General features: G+C 43.1%; 2 protein-coding genes across 13 annotated transcripts in view; one reads left to right on the top strand and one right to left on the bottom strand.

The window, feature by feature from the left end:
- The window catches only part of rau (RA domain-containing protein rau), a 47,768-nt gene extending 38,887 nt beyond the window's left edge, over positions 1–8,881 (top strand). Inside the window, exons 3-6 of the mRNA XM_033478725.2 lie at positions 3,814–4,070; positions 5,166–5,229; positions 6,129–6,377; positions 6,601–8,881. Coding sequence (XP_033334616.1) covers positions 3,814–4,070; positions 5,166–5,229; positions 6,129–6,377; positions 6,601–6,960 — 930 coding nt within the window. The 3' untranslated portion in view covers positions 6,961–8,881. The remainder of the gene's footprint in view (positions 1–3,813; positions 4,071–5,165; positions 5,230–6,128; positions 6,378–6,600) is intronic.
- Positions 8,882–9,441: 560 nt separating this feature from the next.
- Positions 9,442–22,828, bottom strand: part of Ca-beta (Calcium channel protein beta subunit) — a 159,108-nt gene continuing 145,721 nt past the window's right edge. For 10 of the 12 annotated variants that reach the window (XM_033478623.2, XM_033478652.2, XM_076521270.1 and 7 more), the window contains one exon: positions 9,442–21,787. In XM_033478623.2, coding sequence (XP_033334514.1) covers positions 21,639–21,787 — 149 coding nt within the window. In that variant the 3' untranslated portion in view covers positions 9,442–21,638. The remainder of the gene's footprint in view (positions 21,788–22,828) is intronic. The other 2 variants (XR_013033214.1, XR_013033215.1) reach the window with 2 other exon arrangements.

The raw sequence follows: 22,828 nt of genomic DNA, 5'->3' as shown, positions 1-22,828 counted from the left end.
TCGGCCGGGACCGTGGCCTATCGGGAATAAATCGTCGAGTCGGATAGGGCATGGCGAGTAACCGCTTACGAAATCCTTCGGACAATTTATTACTTGCTAAATGAAGCTACGACAACAAACTCTGCGCGGAAAACTGCGATGATCCGAGTCTGGGCGAATTTCGACCTAATGTCTTCATGTTCCATTGAATCATTCATGTTCGACTTGAATTGAACACATTTAGACTTGAATGGATTTTACAAATTATGTAAATAACGACAGTGATATTAACATATAACGCTAATGATTAGCCAAGTGTAACTTAGATCTGGCGTCGTCAAATTTGACGTCCTCAAAATAATTGTCAATTTAAGGTGTTATAAAGTTCAGAACAGAACAGATCCAATCTTGAGTGGACTTGATAAATATAATTAAAGTGCAGTAATTAATGTGCAACGACGAGAAATAACGGACGATCGCTGTCGTAACTGACTCACGACTAACCCAGACCTAATTCAGGCCTAAGTCGGATCTAATATCTTCGAGTTTAACGTCCTCGAAATAATTATCACTTTGAAATGCTATGGAATTCAGAACGTAACAGATCCGATTTCGATTGTATTCGATTTTGATTGTATTAATATAAATAAGGGTCGTTAATTAACGTGTAACGAAAAGGATTGAGAGACGATCGCTGCCATAATTGGCACACGACACGTTCGTCGGGACACGGACCCCATAATCCTCGTTCGTGGTCCAATTTGACGGACGATGCGTACGGCATAAAGGGAGCATATCGACGTCATAAATACCGCTGAAAGGATAATCCTTGCATTGTCGGCGGAACGTGGTGGCGCAGCGTAACGGCAGCTTAGCGAAAATCCGCACGGGATGGTCCGGGTTTCAGCAAGTACGTACACCGTGGAAATGATTGTTCGGCACGTACGGGGCTCGTGGCCGTAGCCATGTTTGGCTGCAGGTCGTTACGGTCGGAAATATAGCGGCGGCTTGCGGTCGTAAAATCGACCTACACGTGTTTCCGAAAGTTTGAGAGCTAGTTGCAAATGTGGCTGACAGCCCGAGCTTTCGGTTTGTAACATCTGGCTATCGACAGCCTGGAGTCGGCCTGTAAAGGTCGAAGGAGATCAAGCTTGTGGATCTGTATACAACTTGGAGAGGCAGTTCGCACCTTCTGAAGCAGCATTTTTGTCCTATTGTTGCGGACGCTGCGAAGAGATCCAAATCTTCGGGATTATCAGTAGCGATAGGATCAATTATTATCGATAATACTTATGATAATTGTTGGTATATACAACGATACTCACACACATACACACACACACACACACATGTCTACAGGGGCAATAAATAAAGGTACAACCCCGAGCTTCATAAATGCAGGTACAAGCCCGACCTTCTGAAGGAATAGTATAAAAGGACTGCACGTTCCAGTGCGAGAAACTACTTCCCATAGAACTACGGAGGCGATCGTCAGCCTAGAAGACGATCAGTCAGACAGTATCTCCGCGACTTCACATACAGTCACTCTTCTTCACACAAAGTACATTTTATATCCGCTAGACGCTTTATTAAACACTGTATCGTATTTGTATTGTATTATTAGTGAATAAACAATTAGCAAATTCCAACAATAATACTTATAGATTGTATACTTACGAATTCGCGTCAATTTCATAACAAAGTTTCGTTTCATGGGATTCGATTACTGATCGTAAATACTAAAGATTGATTATAGTGACTCACAAAAGTGTTCGTGCACCTTTTCAAACGCAATAACTCTTTCAAAACTGAGCTAAACGACTTGAATTGTTTTTAGATAATGGATGAACTTGTCTACTAGATGACGGCTAGAAAGCTTTCTTTTTAATTTTGATATTACTTGCAATGAAAAAAAATTAAAAACCCTCGTTTTATTAACTTTTTTTACCCGAACCTATAACAAATATTTAATAAAGATTTAGAAAGGTTTAGAAAAGAGATCGACCCTGTCCCGTCTGCGTTCGAGTTTATTTGAAAGTATCACTTTCATTTTTCGAAGTACTTGTAACATACTTCAATGAAATTATTGTTCGAGAGCCATAACGCACTCGACGCTCTCAGAACCGCCTGTGAAATGAAGATACGAAAAGTATTGAATGTGACGATGTTTGATCTTAGGGATCTAATCTGTAGAGACTAACCATAACAGTCAAGAGATAACAGGAGTTCCAAAGTCATTCGTTGCCATAGCCATCTATTACGTAGATCCAAATACCTTCTTAATGTCTCATGTAATAAAGACATTTTATATTTAAAAGGTGTCTTTGAAACGCGCGAAAGGAAATAGCGGTGGGAAGGGCCGACATCGACGGTTAAAATTAATTCTGATGCGACACTATTTATTAACGCCACGGACCGCCGCTGCACAAACGCAGCCGACGATCTCGACACGCGCACATGACGCCACGCATCTGCGAACGGGGTGATCTGGTGTCTGGTTTATTTTCGGTGGACGCATCCCCTCGTTCGCCGGCGCATCCGAAGGGTTGATAGCGTTTTATGCGGCACGCGTGGTCCGCGTCTGTCTCCGAGTTAATTATGGACTAATTGTCGAACCCTCTTGTCGCGCCCTGGAGTCTTTACCATATTTTTTTTTATATTGCGCGCGTCCTCTGACGCACAGGACGTCGCTTTTCTCCCTCTTCTTTTCTTCCTGCGCTATTCTTCCGCCCACGTGACGTCGCGCTTAATCCTTTCTCGGAACACGCCCGAAATCATCTTAAACAACCCTCGCCGGATCAACGGTGGATTACGCTCGAGCTGTCGTTGGTAAACAATCGGAGAGCCTCGATAAGATTTATTCAAATATTCTGCATTCGTTATACTTGATAAATATGAAGGTCTCTTTCAGATCACAGCCGTATGGAATAATCTGTGTCAGCTGTGGAACCTCGTTAATAGACTGTGGATCATTATGCATTTATGACGTGTGCAGATTTTAAAATGGAAGAAAACGTATACGAATTATCAAGATATTATTTTTGTTTTCTTTCTGCAGCGAGTAATCCTTTAATCGACGATGGATATTTTTCTTTGATTCTAATTTGTGCAAAATCACGCGCGAAGATGATATAATTTGCATAAAGATCCACAATTTCGTTTTGCTAAATTGTCTTAATATCTTGTAATAATATAGATGTCGTTAATGAGTTATTCAAGCGACGTGTTTTTTAGTCAGAAAAAGGGGTAGACGAACAATAAGTGTACACCATTGTAAAAATAATTAGAGGCAGCGTTATTAACAAAAGATATGCAATAAATTCTTTTTAATTGAAGCTCGGTTTGTACAAAAAAAATGTAAAATTGGGAAGAGGAGATACGATTATTTTTACCGATGGTCAACAACTACAAAAACGAGTCGCAAGGCTGGAATAATCGTATCTCTACTCCCCAAATTGTTCACTTTTGTGCGCAATCTAAGCGCGAATTAGGGAGAAATGACTGCATTTCAAAAGGTACAAGTAACCAGGCACTACAGTAATGTCTCCCTAATTGCCGCTCAGATTGTCCATAAAGATGGACAATTTGGGAAGAGGAGATACGATTATTCGAGCCTTGCAGCTCGTTTTTATAGTTATTGACAATCGGTAATTACAAAAAACGAGCCGCAAGGCTCGAATAATCGCGTCTCCTCTTCCCCAAATGGTCTATTATAGTGCACAATTTGGGCGACAATTAGGGAGACGTTACTGTATTCTGACGATTCGAGTATCTCGCTTGCCGTCGCAAACGACTTTGGATTCGTGTCTAACGACGGTGTTTCTCTGATTGCAGACGACGATCAAGGTGTACGCGAACTGTCTGCGACCAGACATCGAGTACAAAACCCTCGGCATCACCTACGAGACGACCTGTCGCGAGGTTGTTCAGAACCTGCTGAACAAGTACCGAATGAGGCACCGCGATCCGAGGCTGTTCTACCTCACCATGGAGGTCACCGTGAGAAGACCGAACGTGAGGACAGTTCTGCCACTCGACGAGGACGCCAGGCCCGCTGTTCTGCAATCGTGCCATCCTAGAGGCGATTCCAGGTACGATCGAACGTCTGCCGTCGCGCATTCTTTTCGCTCCCCTTTCGGTTTCGGTCGGCTTCGTGATGTAATTTCAGGGCTCGCGACCGACCGTAAACGCAACTTCTTGTGGGTCGTCGAGCACGAGCCAACGAGCAACGTCCTTTCCAGTGATTCCCTTTGTTCTTCGCTTCGAGTCGTCTGGGGCGACCACGCGAGACGCCTTTATTTACGCCTGGGGAACCCTCCGCTCAGGATTTCTGCTCAAACTACGTCCACGTAACCTTTGTTTTCCTGGCGAGGTCAAGCTTGTCCGCCTTAACTTAACCCAACAATGGTGTTTCCAACTGGTAGCTGCTGTGACCGGATGCTCTCTGCATTGGGTCTCGTGTTTGATCAAAGTTGCTGAAGTTCTTCAAAATCGGCGCTCTTCATTCTTTCTCAGAAAGAAGTCTCGGCAGGGTTTTTTAAACATTTTTTTATTGCAAATGGAAACACTTTGATCCATTTGGATCCATTAGGTATCTCAGTAGGATTCTATGAAACATATTGTAGATATTTTACTGTGACGTTAAACTAAAAATTGAGATACCATTTTTGAAGTTAAAGGGTCGAAAGTCTAAGCAAGATTTCATTGCAAACATTGCAGATATTTTCCTGCTATTTTGACGGTCAAAACATCATTTTTAAAAATCAAAGATGGAAAATTCTTGTAGAATTTTAGAGTTTCATGAACTTAATTGGTCAAAAGCAGGATTCTATCGCAAACATCGCAGACATTTTGGTGCAACCTCGACATAATCGACGACAGGGTGCAAACGTAGGGAACGCTAGGCAAATAGCAATCGAGAGCAGCTACAAGTTATCTATTTGTGTAGGACACGTCGATGTCGAAGCTACCGTCACGGGTGCAGAAGGCCCCGAAGTCACCGATGTTTTCTTGGTGGCTCGGGACTTCCGGCGAAGGTATACGTTACGTTGACTGTAGACGGTCGGTGTTTGACTAGAAGCCGGAGCCACGGTGTTTTTACGTGGAAGTAGTGTTCCCCGATTCCCTTTGAGCTGCCGCCGGCGCTCACGATATCCAGGATTCACGGATGTTTTCTTGTGTTGCAGATTCTCGTTGCAGACGCGTCGCGGCGGACTTGTCAAAATATACGACAGCGCGCTCATGTCCGGGGTAAGTCACGCGTTAAGTTCCTTTCAAACATCCTATCCCCCTCGCGAATCTCTCCGCCAACTTTGCAACAGTCTATCGATCTAATTATATCAGCAAGTGTCGATGCAGTCCAAAATCTTGGGTCATAGTGCACTCTATGCACCCTTCGGTGTTTATTTGCACCTTGCACGTTTAGAATGTGCATAGATAGTACCTTGATGATCTTGAGTCATAGTTGTTGGAAAAGACGATTTGATGGAATGTGTATATTACTTTAAAGATCCTGGATCATAATAGTTCAAGATCATGTTTAAGAATGGTTTAATTGATGTTCCTTCATAGTTGTTGCATAAAATGACTTCAATGTACAAATATTTCACTAGTGTACCTATGATATTTATCTGCACCTTGCACATTTAAAATGTGCATATCATTTTAAAGATCTTGGATCATAATAGTTCAAGGTCGTATTTAAGAACAGTTTAATTGATATTCCTTCATAGTTGTTGCATAAAATAACTTCAATGTACAAATATTTCACTGGTGTACCTTTGGTGATTATCTGCACCTTGCACATTTAAAATGTGCATATCATTTTAAAGATCTTGGATCTTAATAGTTCAAAGTCATATTTAAGAACAGTTTAATTGATATTCCTTCATAGTTATTGCACAAAACGACTTCAACATATAAATATTTCACTGGTGTACCTTTGATGCTTATCTGCACCTTGCACATATAAAATGTGCATTCTGGTTTGAAGACTCAGTGTCTTCACACTTCACTTCACTTCACATTTGCCTGTCAAGTTTCCAGAAAAGTCCTGAAAGTTTAACTGATCAGAGTCCCTTGATTCCCACTCACACGCCCAAGTGCACGATGCATGGGCAGCGAGATAACAGTTATCGATCTCTTTGCAGTCCAAATACAAGAGTCTGCTGATCTCCGAGCAGACCACCGTGGACGAGCTGATCCAGATGCTGCTGAGCTGCTACAGCTCGAAAGAGCGTGTCGAGCAGTTCTCCCTGTACGAGGTTTGCGAAGGTGAAGAGTACCAAAGGAAACTGCACCCCGACGACTCACCCTTGAAGGTGACGCAGAGATGGACGAGCGTCGACCGTCATCTCCGCATCAGACGCAATCCCGACTACAATCCTCACCGAAGAAAAGTGAGTTACCTCGAGATCCCTGGACGTTCGTCGTAACATAAATTAAGAAGTCATTCGAATCCTTCTCACGCCGCCGCAGACAAAGGCATTCCCCGTATCTTCGGTCCGGAGACGAAACGCAATTACGTGGCGCATCTCGTTGCGGCGCGTCATCCGTCGTCAGCGTTATTCATAAGAATATAATAGAAAGTCAAATTCGTTACGCAATCGTCGTTGTTTGCAGAGCATGTGGGCGTCCGACTCGAGCATCAGCGTGGCCATGTCAAGACTGAACCTGCACGGCAGCCACCAAACTCACTACCACCAGCCGCACGACAACAATAACCATCTGTCCTCTTATCACAAGGAGCCGGCCACTATCAACAACAACAATAACAACATCCACAAAGCGGACAATCATCACCTGTCCCTCGGCTCTCTGAACCAGCAAGCTAGAATCGTCGTTCCGCACGCGTCGCAGATGCCTCAGGTGCAAGTGTCCAGGGTCCAACAACTCGCGCAGAGCATGCCCTCGACGCCGTTGACGTCGAAACACGTCACCGCGTCCTCGTACGCGGACTACGAGAATTATCTGTTCATTTAAACGCTTGGGTAGAGGAACTCGGAGCTAACTGTCTATTGCTACCTGTAGTTGCAGGCTTCAGCACTGGTTGCGAACGTTCTTGAAACGTGCTCTTAAGAGTCTGTTTCGGTTACGTCAACGATATCACGGTTCTTCTGGAACATCGTTTGCAATGTTCCGAATAAATTTTCACGAAGAGAATGATAGAGAATCCACGACGAAAATAGCAAGAGTAACCGGAACAGTTCTCCTCGTGTTCGAAGCGAATGTTCTTCAGCATCGTTTCTCTGCCGGAACGTTCATCAAACAGTTTTAAACAATTACTCGTAGTGTCCGGAGAGGTGTTGAAGCCGTCGAGTTAGGTGTTACCTTCATCGTTGCGTCGACGCGTTGAACAGTATTCGATGGTTCAGTGCTAGGCATGTTCGAAGGAGTCGGGCAACTATGGTTCGAGATTATTTATTAAAGCTGCAGCTTGGCAGAAGGGCTCGCGCGAGCCGGCCGAACCGCGTCGGTTTAACAGAACAAAGAGAATTTACGATCATAGTCAATAGCGAGGAAAATTGTACCAAAGGTAGAACGTACGGAACTTTAGGTTTAGAGTGCATTCAGACGTATATGTGTAAATGTTAGAGAGCTGTTCTAAGAGAGTTGAAATATAATCGGGGATCGTTCGGATCCTCGACGTTGGTCCTTCGAGATCCGCTTGGACGATGCTGCGAAAGTAATGGATTCCAAATTGAGAATCGAAAGCGACGTTCATTTCACAATTCTATATGTCGGTGCAATGAAAACGTTAACTATGGGATAACGATCGATGAACGATCGATCACTGATTCGAAGCACTTCAATGCAGTCCCGGAGGATCGGACTGCGTATTTAAGCAAACTGCATTTACTCGAGACGCCGGAAGATACGTTTATTATTTATTTTTAACAACTGTAAAGCGTTTGAGAGGTCCAAGAGCTTCGAAGTTTAAGTTATTAACGCGAATCCTGTGTGTAAAAATTTCGTCGTGCAATCCGATCGGACAGGATTCGAGCTCGTGTACATAGAGATGGAGCATAAGTGACGAGTATTCGAGTGACTTTGGCAATCGACGTCTTCTTAATCACGGAATACGAACGTTAATTGTGTTTGTTGGGCGTCGTTCCATTCACCCTTTCGATAACGAACCTGTTTCTTCCTGTCTTCGTTTGTGTTTCAAGATGAAGCCTGTTATATTTTTTTATGATACACTGTATATAGTCCCTGGAACGTTCTCCGCTTCGTTCGATCGCGTTTTGTTACGGTAAAAGTTGGATCCATTGCCAAAGAATCGGTACGATACGTATGTGAGACCTGTAAGGTTCAACGTTGCGACAAAACGCGAGATTTCTCGATTATTCTTGATGCAATCCGTCGCTCGATCGCCTCGAGATCGAGATCGACATAACCAGCAACTGTAACAAGTACAATGAATCTTGTATTATTGTAATACGACACAGTAGAGTGTAAATATCCTTTTGTATCGTCGTTTATAATTCACAGAAGAAAATATCGTTTCACGTGGCTAAAACCCCGTCTACTTTCTTTCAACCTCATCGTTTATGATACTTACCGATTAGGTTTACAAGTGTACCGATTAATGGAAAAATAAATAGAAGGTGTGCGTCATCGATAAGATAACGATGCTGTTTGTATTCGATCTTTCTGTCCGGACCGAATCTGAATGAAAATTTCACGATCACGGTTTCGTTCAATTAAGAATATGCTCTGTCGTAATTAGTGGAACTCAACGATTGAGAACCAAGAACATTTATCACTCTAAAAGTGTTGCAAGCATCTACGTCGAATCGTCGTTTTATAAATATCTAGACCGCAGATTTCATGCAATTGTGCTGAAAGTGGATAAGAGAAATGTATTATTTTCAATTGATTAAAACTATTAGATGAAAGAATACATTTTTAGGTGTCTTCTGCTTTATAGTATCGATGCAGAAAATTTCGCATGAAGATCGGCAGTCTAGGGATAAACTTACCGAGCTCTAAAAATATCTAACGCGTTTTGCTTTATAAGGATGACAAGATTAAATTTATTTACACTGTTTGCCGTTTCTATTATAATATAAACATGCATAATCGAATTGATTCAATCGTTTCTTAACGCTTTATCTACCGAAAGCCTATTAATAGGACTTTCAATTATTGTGCTGTATGTACAAAGAAAAATCTTAAAATTTTCTTCTTGATATGACAATCATTATCGAAATAATTAGATAATATTACTTAAAACGTTTTTAACTGTGAATTGTACTCTCAAAAAATATAAAACCATTGCAATCTGTACAAATTCTTGTATACTAATTCTCTAGAGTACTAGCCGGTCTAATATCTAAACAAAAATCGTTATTTAATCAATTTTAAGAAAGTTATTCCGTTTGAGAAGTTAACATACATTCCGACGTACCACATGCACCGTATGCATTAAGACGAAAGACAGCCGAGGGAAAAAGTCGTTAGTCGTGTGACGATAAAAATTTTATTTACAAATGCGACAAATATAGGAATTTTGGGCACCAGTGACGTATCGGAGAGAAACGAGCGGTTACGATTGGTCGATTATCGGATCGCTTTTTCATTTACTTTCAAACACCCCCACGGCTCAGAGTCTTGTCCCGGAATCTCGCGATGCTCCGAGATCATGAAATCACGTTCTCGACGTGTCGCGTCACGTTCTCTCCGTGAGATCACTGATAGAGGAGAGAATCACTGAGATGTAACAATAATAAACTTTACATTAAATACGATTAGAATCTAGCTAGTTTTGTAAGGGCTATGCGGAGTGTTACAGTAATAGAAATATTCGCTTCTCCAAGGAAAAAAGGGGGTTTCTTTTTCTTTCTCATTTAAATCCGGGAATTATTCTTCGGGGAGTGGGGGGGATCGTGTCTGACGGTGGGATGGGGAGGAGGGGCGGGGGACGGGGTCATGGGGAAATATACTTTTTTTCGTTTTTAAGTTTCAAAGGATAACATCACAGCATTGACATATCAACATCGAAACGGATCGGAGCATCGCGCCCGTCGAGAGTCGTCGACACGACGTAATTAGAAATCCCGAATTTAAGTTCTCCCATGCTCCGATTACTCGCCGACACCGCCGTCGTCGTCGTCGTCGTCGTCGAGGAACTCTCAGGGGGCGCGCTGCCACGGCCGTAGCACTTTTCATTTCTGCTATAGAACAATTTACAACATCTCGTTAATTAATCGCCTCAATTCCGTCTCTCTGCATAACCGTAGCTCGCACACACTGAACCGCGAACTCGCAAACCTGTTTATCCTCTCTCAACAATTTCTCTGGCATTCCGCGCGTCTCCCTTTCTCTCCCTCTCTGTCGCTCGTTGCCAGTCATTCACACAATGCGCTCCATTTCTCCCCGTTCATCCGCAGCACTCGTTTACAATTAGATAAACCGTTAATTCGAATAATGGCGATGCGATACAACATCTCCGTCTTACTTTCTTGCCTGAACAATATACACACGCGCGCATTCTTTGCCGACGCATTCGCACGCTCCATCAATCCTCCGCGCAATGCAACAACAATCAAATAAAATACGCTCGAAGACAACGAATTGATCGCTCGTTTGTTTCGATCGCGGCCCGGCCTCGATTTATCTCCGCTCGAAGTCGCCGGAGGCCGCCATGTTTCTTTATTTTTTCAAGGCGGGGTTTCCTGTATGCATTCACACCGATTCAACAGATAATAATACTTTCGGTTTCCTAGAAGCGATTTACAAATGTCGCATTCACGTCGACGTTCGACGTTCTGCTTAACTTCAACGTATAGGTATAAAAATGTCCAAAGAATCATCGCCAATAAGAGTTGAGATAAAATTTACTTGTCGCTTACTGTACCAAAAAAACTACCTTTATGTCTCCTCATTGTTTTCTTATTCAGATGCTATAATAACCTTCTTCGTCTCGCTTTTTGTATACATCTTTAATATTCTTCCTTTTTCCTTTCGTCAAAATTTTCGAACACAATTTCATCGTCTTCTTCTTCTTCTTTCAAGAGTAGCGAAGGCGCAGATAAACTTAGATCCATTTCAAAAATTTAGTTCAGCTTCTTCACGCACACCGTTCTCTCCGATAGACAGCAATATACTGAATAATAACTGCATCGTACGCAAACGATGCGCGAAGCATTGCGTCTGATATCAACAGAAAATATCATCCGCGCGCGGACGTTGCGTTTAATCGCAATCGGCGAACGTGTACGTCCAGCCGTTTGCATCGGACGCCTACAGGAAATCCCATCTTTGCAATTTCGAACGCAGTTTCGACGAAACCGAATCGGCGAGATTGAAACCAACAGAAAAGCTCGGATCGGTTTGCTACACCCCCGTTTGCGTTAAGCGCGAAACACGGCCCTCCGGCCGTCGCTCGTGCTCCGCGGGGACATCGAGGCCGGCATCGCGAGGGAATAATAATAGACAATATACACAGGGGAAAACCTTTGATCCAACGAACCAGCCGCAAAAAAGGGAAAATAATCATCACCGAGGACATGGTGCGCGCCCGCGATCCCCATTTTCGAAACCCGAACGACTTCCGTTCGCGGGCGGCGGGACTTCGTCCTCGGGGCGACGCCGGTTGATTCGAATCGACGATCGTTCTTTCCTTCAGTTTCTCATCATTGGGACGGCGTGACAAACAGCGACTTGCCGATCGAGACCGTCAATCCTTGCCGACGTCTCGTTCCACCGACGATCGAGATTGCGAAACATCGTACAAACTAATGACCGCGCGTGCTGGATCTCCGAAGAACCGTTCGCCGTTAAATATGAACCGCATGCAATCGTCACTAGCTGCCTAAAGTCACTAACGATCTAAATAATTAGTTCATCCGTTTCGAAACTCGTTAACGTGTTTCTTCCGGTTTGAAAATACAACCTGCGATACTTCCACGACGTGATTCACACTTTTGCGATTCTTTCGTTTGAACAGACGGTGCTATTGTTTTTCTTTTTCTTCTTTTTGTAATTCTTACAGGGCAGTGCGGCCGGTTATGAGGGAACTAATCGTTATTAAATTTTACATATTACACTCGTTTATTCTTTTATGTTGTATATTGTTGAATTATCTGAATTAATCTTTCACTTTGTTCGTTTTTAGATTAAAAAAAATTGCCGTACGCTTTATTCGATGAATATAAAGTTAATTACGACCGGAAACATAACCAAAGGCACAGCAATTGGACACCCTACGGTAACCGGATCTCCGCTACCCTGGGCTCGTCAGAGATGATTGCACAAAAAGGTTCTCGTTTAGCACGGTTCGAGTCGAATTGCCGAAGGAATTCGAGGATTTCGGAACAATTTCAATTGTCTGACGTTCCCGGTTTATGGTGGACCTCGTGGAAATTTCGGGTTGCGTACAAGGTGCTCGGACAGGAAAACAGGAAACCGATGAAAACAGCAACGTCTCAATCAGCTGATCAATTCGGACAATGTTCACGATCATCGAGTCAAACCGACAGTGGCGTCCGCGCAATCCTAGCGTCGCTCATTTCTCCTCCGAATTATATATACTTTCAAAACCACATTATACCGCGGCCAACAATATTATTGCGAAAGCCTTAAGGCTCGATACAAGGACAGGCGTTTCGCGATATTCTCTAAGCGTACGGAGACTGTCCGCATCGACGGAAACCGTAAACGACGAAACAGCAATGGGACACGAATATCCGGCACAGTTGCCGACAAAGAAAATCTCAAAACTCGAAACGTTCGAACTCGTAATAAACAACTTCTGATATACATATATTGGGTCCCATTGGCGCTTTAAATGATCAGACTTCGAATTCTCAACAACGTCAATTCGCCGATGCTTCGGTCCCGTTTTGGACCTTCCAACCATATGGGGTTGCGTTCAAAGGAGGGCGTCGGCCGTCGCGACGCCATAAGCGGCTAATCAACAACGTTCTCACGTGCACACGGTGCAAGCCAACGAATCAACTGCCACGTAATTAAAAGATCAATCCACGCCCCTGTACAATGAACATACGCGCTCGAACACCCTTAAAGGTTCACCCTCGCTTCCGACCTTCTCTCATCTCGCCTCCCTTCTGCTCTAGATCCACGTCGCCTCGCACAGTCTGCGATATCTCGCTTTTAATTTCTCGGTTAGTATTCAGAAAATTCGATTGTGCTCCCGTTTGGACTTTCGGCGTTTCTGACCCGCGCGAACGCGCCCTTCGTCGCGTCGCCGTTCTGCGCTTCTAACCCCTGGCGCGACCGAGATGCAGCAAAATTATTGAGAATGCACGAGATTGGTCGGCACCTTTGGCAGAAGGCGTCAACAATTCGATTAAAACTGGTAGGTTGTTTAATTGAATTAAGTTAGGTATAGAAATTAGGTCCGCAAAATTCGTGACACATTTTTCATAAGTCTCAAAGTACTCCCTAACATGTTTTATATAAACATATTCATCTTGCAAGCAACTGATGAGTTTCTTCACAAAGTCTTTTGTTAAAAAATAATTTCAATAGCATGGCAACACTGTGTGGAATGTGCTGAAACATTGTATGATACTTCAGATAACAAAGATCACGACGAACACAGCCAAAAAATTACGAATTAAAATGACGTTAAAATTACGAATTGAAATGACGTTTGATTTATGCGATCGTACATTCCTTGTAAGAACATATATAAAGAACAGAGCTGCGAGAATTTGAACGTTGATTACCCGAATTCTTGTATCGTGAATGCCATTTTTAGTTGCGCGCACAGGGGTTAACGAAGGTTCAAAGTACCCACGTCCCGCCTGTCGATCAGGTAAATCTGTCGAACGAGCCTCTCGAATGATCGAAAATCACTATAACACCATTTCGCGCGTTTACGGAGTCACTACGGAGCTTCATGTATCCCGAATCGCTCTCGATTTAAGCTACGACTGTCATCTCTTGTGTAACGCATCGCTATGTTTTCTGTTCTGACTTTTAATTAATTCAGCGCGCTAGTGTTTGGACGTTACAGAGTCGTATACTACTCGATACACCGAAACGAAGAACGGACCGACTGGAAGCCGCTAATGTTTTCTCTGTTGTCTAAACCGAAGCGTCAAAGCCGACGGAGATTCTCGGTGGTTTAGTCAGCTTCGTGTCGTCTACGTAGATCTGTTTCTACGGGACATTGTCGTAAAGGGTTGGCAGAACCTGTCGTGTGGAATAGTTCGTGCGACGATCGTCGCGGCGAACACGTCGTGTGTGTATGTGCGTGTATGCGTGTGTATGTATGTACTCGTCCCGGGATCCGCTATCGCTGCCAAACGACTCTTACAAAATATCGTAAAAAATTGTCCGACCGCTAAATCAGCATGCTCGCCTGTCATCGATCGATTGGATCACCTGAACAGAGAATCCTTGCGACCTTCGTTCACGGTTGCCCACGACGACCTCGGTAAACCTCCGAAAATTAGCGGAATAATTACGGTCGTGAGTTCGCTCTTTAGGAGCGAACAATGGAGCCCAGGCTTCCTTATCGAAGGAAAATGGTGAAACCAGGGTCGCGGAACAATGAAACCGGTTCATCCATCATTTTCTTTTTCTTCCTAAATTGTAAACAAGTGTTACAGAGCACAATGGCGCTTCCAGGAAACACGTTCCCAGTTCCCTTCGCGATTTTCCATGGATAATCGACAGGCAACGCCGTGAACGCGTCGCGACGCCTACCGGATTCGTAGCTCGAAAGTAAGCTATAGTCGGGGCTGTATAGAATTACAATTGAATTACTCGAGGAATTATAATTACGAGGTAATTCAATTGCGTTACAATTCAATCATATTGTAATTCGTTATTCAGATCCTAATTCAATTAAATTACAATGTAATTCGTAATTGTAGCACGATTACAAAATACTAAGTAATTAAATTACATTAATTAGGAATTACACCGTGTAATTGAATTAGGATTATGAATTACTGTGTAATTGAATTAAGTTTACGAAGTATTGAATTAAAATTACGAATTACGAAGTATTGTATTAAAATTGCCAATTAGAAAGTATTGAATTAAAATTACGATTTATGAAGTATTGAATTAAAAATACAAATTACGAAGTATTATATTAAAATTATGAATAACGATGTAATTGAAATAAGATTACGAATAACGATGCAATTGAATTAAAATTACGAATGAAGAAATTATCAATCCATAGATAATAAGACAAGAAGATACGTTGAAGAGACAAAAATGAGTATGCTAAGGAAAAGCATAAAATGTATCTCACTTCTTCGAAATTCTGCACTGTAATTTGAAGAACCGCATTTCAATTGCATTGTCATCGAATTACACTCGTGATTAGATTAATAAGCAATTGAATTAACCGACAGAGTTGAACGATGTAATCGAATTGCAACGCGGTCGAATTACCATGTATTCAGAATGTAATGAAATTGCGAAATTGAATTCCAATGTAATTGAATTAGCCCAACACCGACTATAACCAGTTCGTCACCGCTGTACACACTCGATCAATCCGGGGCGTGACAAAACGTGGACGCGCCGGAACAAACTTTCACCCGAGCCGGACAAAAGGGCGAACGTCGTTCACACAGAAGTGGAAGCGTGAGTATCTTTAAGTAGAATCGTCACCAGTGATCGTGCATGCAAGTTTATCATTATTATTTCACCTAGTATGTACAAAAGTTGGCTGCGAAAGGATTTTACAGTCAGCGACCGCTGCCCCGGACGTAATAACCGTCGCGCGTCCGGGCCATAAAATCGTTCCTCGCTTTAAACCCGATCACGAAAAATGTTCATTCTCGTTCCCCTGTCTGTTCACGGATCGCGACGCGGAACCGTCGTTCCCCGACCGTTTTTTTATGTTTCTCGTCTTTTACAAAAGAAAGCTCCGCCTCGAGCGCGGGACCGTCGATCTCTCTCGCGGCACAAGCGAAATCAGGAAACTCGCACGAAAATCAGCGCTCGCGCGTTTCCCTTCGAGGCGTCGATAAAACTCGCGCGACGCCGTGTTCAGCACGGAAACACGGGGAGACGACCGTCTCCGGAACTTATCTAGAAACGCCGATAAAATTCATTGAACAGCTTCGTACGAAAAATCGAAGGCCTGACTGGCGCTGGTTGCGAACCGAACGAGCTCGAGGAAAATCGATCGTGCTTTCCCTCGAGCGATTAATTAAACGATAGAATACGTCGCGAGTATGCCACCGAGGGATCCGGACAGATCGATCGACCGGCGTCGCCGATCGATTGGTGTCGGGCGTCGATCGCGAACGTGCTAGAAAAAGGAAAACGATAGAAAAGTTCGCAACAAAGTCACACGGCGATTCGTGTGAAGAAAGCGTGTCGCTCGTTTCAAAGTAACGAAAGAAAGTCTTCTCGTACTATCCTAACGACGGGCAGGCGACAAACATTTCGGCTCGCCGTGCCTTGTTCAGCGACGAACTCGCTCTACTTAAGAAACAACGTGAAACGCGTGCGCTTCTAGTAAACGTAAACCAACGGTACGACCAAGCGACCAGAAAAATTTGATATCTGTTTGCCGCGCGAACGTGTCCATGCGTAGGGCTGCCAACATAGTCGCGCGAACAGTGTCGAGCATCGCTGGCAATCGAATGGAAGAGTTTACGAATAATTTGGTAGAAGAAGCTACCGAAAATTGTACGCGAAGCCTGCGGAAAATTCGTACGGCGTTTATCCCCTAATCAAGCCTTAATTGTAGTAATTAATTGTCGGAAAATACGGTACATGGGTCCGCAAGAACGTGCAAGAACGTGCAACGCTTTCTTTCTAGCTAGATCTCGCAAAATAAGCGCGGAAACGACCGGCGCCGCTCGGAGATTTCAACGCGACGCCGGAGACTTCGACGCATGCACAAGCGGTGTCGCTTCGCGCCGTGTCGCGCCATCAGCGGCGCTACGGACAGTGTTCGGCAAAAGGTAATCCGATTAATGATCAACGATCATAACTCGTTAATTATTATGACTAATTTATAATAATTTATAATAAATTATAATAATTTTTAATAATTTGTCATGACTAATTTATTATAATTTGTCATAACTAACTAATTATAATTTATGGTAACTAATTTATTATAATTTAATATAATTTATTATAATTTATTGGAACTAATTTATAATAACTAATGAGTTTCAATTGTTAATCATTGATCAGATTACTTTTTTGCCCAACTCTGGATACGGACAAGAAATCAACGCTCTCCAGCACTTTTCTCGGATATTTTATCGTTCTGCAAATATATTCCTAACGTTTTACGCATGCATTTCGTGGAGACAACGAATTTATAAACACTTTAACCCTTTAAGTCCCGACGGTGCTTAGCAGCATAGCTTATCTTAGAGTTCTTACGACTACTACTTCTTCCGAGTCTTCTGGGGTGCTGGGAAATTATGTCTACACACAGAGACAGCATACTTAGGAGAAAACAGCCGTTCCTTTCGACTGGCATCGTTGCATTTACTGTCGTCTCTTTTACTAACCCCTTGCACTGCGATTTCTTAACGCTTCCCCCGGAGGGACAAAATTTCTATTCATCGTACAGGGTGGCCGCTGAAAAACCAAAGAGTTTGAAAAAGTCATAATTTCTTCGTTTCACATCATCCTTATTTTCCTTGTTAATGGTTTGTAGATGGCTATGTCCAGCAACGAGTAAGATTCATCCGGCTTTTCTATTCCAGTGAAAAATCAATAATTAAAATTCAGAGGAAACTGAAAAATATCCATTAATTATGTTATTAAACAAAATAATAAGAAATTAAAACGGCATGAGTTTGTAGAAGTTATTTTTGCTTCGTATTATTTTATATCATTCGACCCGTCAGTGGCCACCCTGTATATCTTCGATTTAATGCTCGAATACTGCCAAGAGAACGATAGAATTCCGTTTGAATGTAAGACGAACTTCAATAACATGCTTTTTCGTGTTAAAAATCTTCGTCGCGAGTCCGACACGATATTACAGTGCAAGGGGTGGAAATGAAAATATCGTGAACGGTTCGGAAAGATATCTACGTTGAAGCATGCAATTTTCGAACAGCCGTCTATCAAAGAATAAGAAAACTCAGGTCTTAAAGGGTTAAACAAAGGGACGTTCGCGGAGTTCGAGACTCAACAGCGGGATTCTCTCGAAGCGAAGTCTTCCGGGTTTGTTGGAAACGGTATCGTCGAACATCTTAATATCTTACAAGCCTATTGTATCGATATTTCAAGAGTAAAAAACGTGAAATTGTGAAAAATCTAAGCGTTAAGTTAACCTTACTGTTATGTTCTTCCAGCAAAAAGGATTTCCAGACAGCGTTTCATTTCGGTTGAATTGGCGGCGTTCTGTTTTTTTGGGGGGGAGATGCGAGTGGTGGCAACCCTAGGCACGCGATCGACGTGGCTACGCGTGTCTGTATTAAATCGACAAATATGTTACAGCAGCAATAATGCCGGTGGGTGCTTCGTAAAAAGAAGAGTAGATCGCTCTTACAAATATATCTTGGTAGATTGAACGCGGTCCTGGTCTGCGCTCGCGCGCGCGTCAGGACTCGTTCGAAAGGCTTCTTACAATATTTACACGTCGACTCGTCGTCTATGTATCTTTCTGCTCTTCCCATCTCAACTCTTCCGTCTCATTACCTCGATCGGAGATTACCTGTCTCTGTGTCGAGTGATCAGGGTGGAAGTGTTTCTCGCGCGTATTATATACACAAAGTGTACAACCTGATTCTCCTACACGCCGTGTTCAATTACCGATTCGTACGCCTCCGTGTGTCTGTGTCTCTGCGTCAGTGTGCCTGTGGTCTCTGTCTCTCTTTCTGTGTGCGTGTCCGTGTGTGTCCGTGTACCTCGCGAATAGACCCTAATAAAATGTATAAACACATCTACAATCGAAAAAACTTTCAAATATTCCGAGATATTAATTAATCTGATCCCAACCCATCGCCACGCACGTGTTTCATTTCCTCCGATACAGATTCCCTACGGAATTCTAGAATTTATCATGCGATCGTTAGTCTAAGGATAATCGACTAGAGGCGATCCTCCGTTCTCCCCGCTCTAAAGTCGAAGCAAAAACTATCGCTGTTCTCTCGGCCGAATTGTAAAAGAATCGTACACGAGTTGTTCTCTCGGGTCGACGCTGCGTTCTCCGATCGTTCGTTTCTCGTTCACCTCTTCGTCGTCTCGTTGCTCCGAATCCGTGGTCTACCATAATTTCAACAGTTGTTCTCGCGTCCTTGTGTTCTTTTTTTCGGACGCTGGCCGCCGATTCACGAGATCGTCTCGCAGCTGGTCGAACGTTTTTTTTCGCCGATTGTACGCTTCTCGTGGGGGTGGGTTTTTGGGGCCCAGGAGGAGTCAGCGCAAAAATTGAGGCCCCAGGGCTCTTTCTTTCTTCCTTTCTTTCTTTCTTTCTTTCTTTCTTTCTTTCTTTCATTTTCACTTCCTTTCTATCTCTGTCACGCGCGCATTCACACCGTCTCCCATTCGCCCTTCCATTTGCTCTCGCACACACGCATGCTCTCACAATCTCGCCAGTTTCGAAAGTATAGTACTTTTGTTTGTTCTCACGTGATTATCTCGTGTCTAAACTCATCATCTCTCTCTCGTTCAGCTGGTTCCGCGAATGGGGGTTTATCCTGTGCGTACCGCATTGACAAGGACATTCAATGATCTGTTTTCAACCCGACCATGCGGAATTCCTGTTGGAGAAAAACGTCAGTGAAAGTCTCAAGCGGCTAACATCCGTCGGCTAGGGACGAGCGACGGTGCTCTCGTCGTCGACGTCCGTATAAATAATTCGTACAGAAAAAAAAGCATCGTTTACTGGTTACGAGACTACTTGACAGTATCTACGGCTCGTAAAATGATCAAGAATCAACTGTGTGTCGAGGAAGATAGAGATCGTCTACGGTTTCTAGATGAAGAGGAAATGTGGGCGCAGACTATGTTCGCTAATTCTTACGTTCCTCCGAAGCTCGTACACGTTGCCCGAGGACAAGTGTACTCGTGGGTAGCGTGCAACCGACTTGAAACAGGTCGAATACAGTACAGATTATGCTCTATCAATCAAATCAGATCCTACGAGAAGAAACAATGGCTTTCGAACAAAGGGGACCAGCTATGGGTCTACTATCGGGAGCTTACGTCAAGGTATCGTGCACGCTTTCGACGGCTAGAACAATTTTAACGCGACCCAATCGCGGCAATCGTGTCAGTTTCCCGGAACGGTAGCGTAAGCACTCCGCGTTCCTGAAAACTCATCCTGTTTCCAGCAACGCGGAGCACGACGAATTCTCCGAACCAGCGATTCTCAACCGTTTGGTGCGCGTACCACCGGTGGTACGTAAAACATTTCCGGCTGAAACGAGCAGAACAAAGTATCCATGCTTGTGTACATACAAATTCATTATGGCAATTCAATTACCGTTTCAACGAGACATTCTAGAATATTTTTTGAAACATTTTTCTATGCAATTTTCTAAAATATTCTGGTACAACCGGGCAGATAATTATGCTACGTGTGAAAATAAGTCGTGAAAAAAGGAATAAGATTTGTTCGTTTATGCCTTTGCGTTCGGGAAAAATTAAATTGAAAAATGAAACTGTTCAACAGGAATTGAGCGGCGCGTCTGACCATGACACGCCAATTCTACTTATCGTCATAGTACAAGTCACGCGAGCTTGCCGCATCTACCAACTCAGTTTTCTCGAAATGAAAATTTATACGAAAAAATGTCGCTCTTCTGTTTCGTCTTATTTTTGTATCTTTTTCATCCTCGCGTTTTAAATTATGTTTTTTGGGGTTTTAATGCTTAAAGCAGAAAATCAATCGAGTGTTTTCTTCGCAATAATTCTACCTAGAATCGTTATCCGACCGGTTCTACCACGATTTTCGGTACACCCTGTATATTCTGCATTCTATCATACAGTGCCTACGACATGCGACAAAGATCTCGCTTGCATTCGCACCTACACATTTATATGAAACACGATTTTCTGCGACGACAGCAACGGAGAAAGATCAAAATTAAATCGCGAGTTTGATTCGCGTTCCTAATTAACAAAAATTGAACTTAACGCAATCACGCTGATTTCCCAAATTCAAATTCGACCATCTCATTAAATTCTATAATTTGACTTTCGTTGCACCTTTTATTCCTAGCAAATGAATCCGATTAATCTGAATACTTTTTGTTTGCCCACGTCTCGTAACAGTTATTTTATATATACAAATATGCGACTGAATCACACGACTGATTAGTTGACACGCGGGAAGAATGGTTGAGAATCACTGTTCTAAACGATTCACACGATAAGCAACTTCCATCAAATCGGTGCCTCGGACAATGAACAAAGACAATCAACGAAAGTGTTTCAGATTTTCAGAGGAAATTTTTCGCAGAATCTTCCGGTATTGTCAGGCAGCGCGTTCGCTACCGTTTCTCGTAGATGTCCAGCGTAACGACTCGCTCGTGGGTTACGTGACCAGGTGTAGAACGGTTTTTTTTTTGACAGGTAGCGACAGGAAAGAAACCCCACTAACAGACCAGAGCGACATCTCGCTAGGGTAGCGTAAGCAATTCGTACGTTCTGTAGCGTACCAGGAGGCGACCCCACTAAAGAGCAGTGGTGCGCAGGTGGGGACAGCGCTGTAGCGACAGGCCCCGGGGCCCCAGCTCCTAAATGCCGTTCGATGTGCGCGAGTCCTGCTGCTGGCGACGCCTCGACGCGGTCCCATTGTCGACGCCACCAACGTACGGTTCTTCCTCGGTGCCGTAGTATCTTCTCGATCCCTCGGCCACGTGTGCGCCGCTGTACGAGCCCGATCCTAGATTTCAAACGGTCCTCTTTTAGTCGACACATCGATCACAAAACAGTTCGCAACCGCAGCTTCTGCCGGATTTACGGTCACTCGATCGCGTTCGATTTTGCTCGCAGAAGCTGGGTTCTTCGTTACGTTCGAGAAAAAATGTGCAAATTCGAAAGACTCTGGCTACTTTCGACTTCTCTCTACTGCTACGCCGACTCTACGAACATAATTGCTGACGCTACCGAATCATTTCTCAACCCTTCCGCGACCATGACAATTCCAAACCGGTCGGAGAGCACAGTGGTACATCCATTGTCCGAATCTATGTTGTTTAATTCTATCTGTCTGAATATCGTTGACGTTTCAACAAGTTTCGTTGCAGAAATTAACCTGTCAGCTGTTTTTGACGAGTGTACTCGTCGTGACATAAAATGTTGGCATATCTTTGTGACGGGTATACTCGTCGAAAACAGCTGACTGGTTAAGGAGGATATATATTTTGATGTTTTTTAATTCAATTATATATTTTTAAATTATTTTGTTCAAACAAAATATGAGAAAAATCGAGTATTTACGATATAATGATAGCTAAGTGGTTAATAAATACTTATTCCAGCACACCTTGCTGGAACTGTTTCATAATTTGAGCATCAATGTTGTCTCGATTAGTTCGGATAACTGAGGTTCCACTGGATAATTACGGTGTGGATAATTACAGGGTCAAAGTAACTTTCACATTTTTAATGATATTTAGACAAAAGCTTGACGAAACATCGTATTCGCATCTTTCTGTATCAGAAATAATAGAAAATAAAAATTTCTTTTTTCCATTAGATATCAGTAACAATGTAAAAGTTGTTTCGAGTCTATAATTCGCGCACTGCTGTAATTTTTTTTTTAAATGGATATGTTTGTCTCTTGAGCATAGAAGGGTTGAGGAAACTTCATTCATTGATTTTTCAAATAGCCTTTCGAATTTCCTTGTCCCAAGCTCGACGGTCTATCAAGTTCTGTGAAGTCAATGAAACCGCGACAAATGTCTGCACAATTCTTCGAAAA

Source organism: Megalopta genalis, chromosome 4 (assembly GCF_051020955.1).
Source record: "Megalopta genalis isolate 19385.01 chromosome 4, iyMegGena1_principal, whole genome shotgun sequence".
Lineage (NCBI taxonomy): Eukaryota > Metazoa > Arthropoda > Insecta > Hymenoptera > Halictidae > Megalopta > Megalopta genalis.
This window is presented reverse-complemented; position numbering and strand designations above follow the sequence as displayed.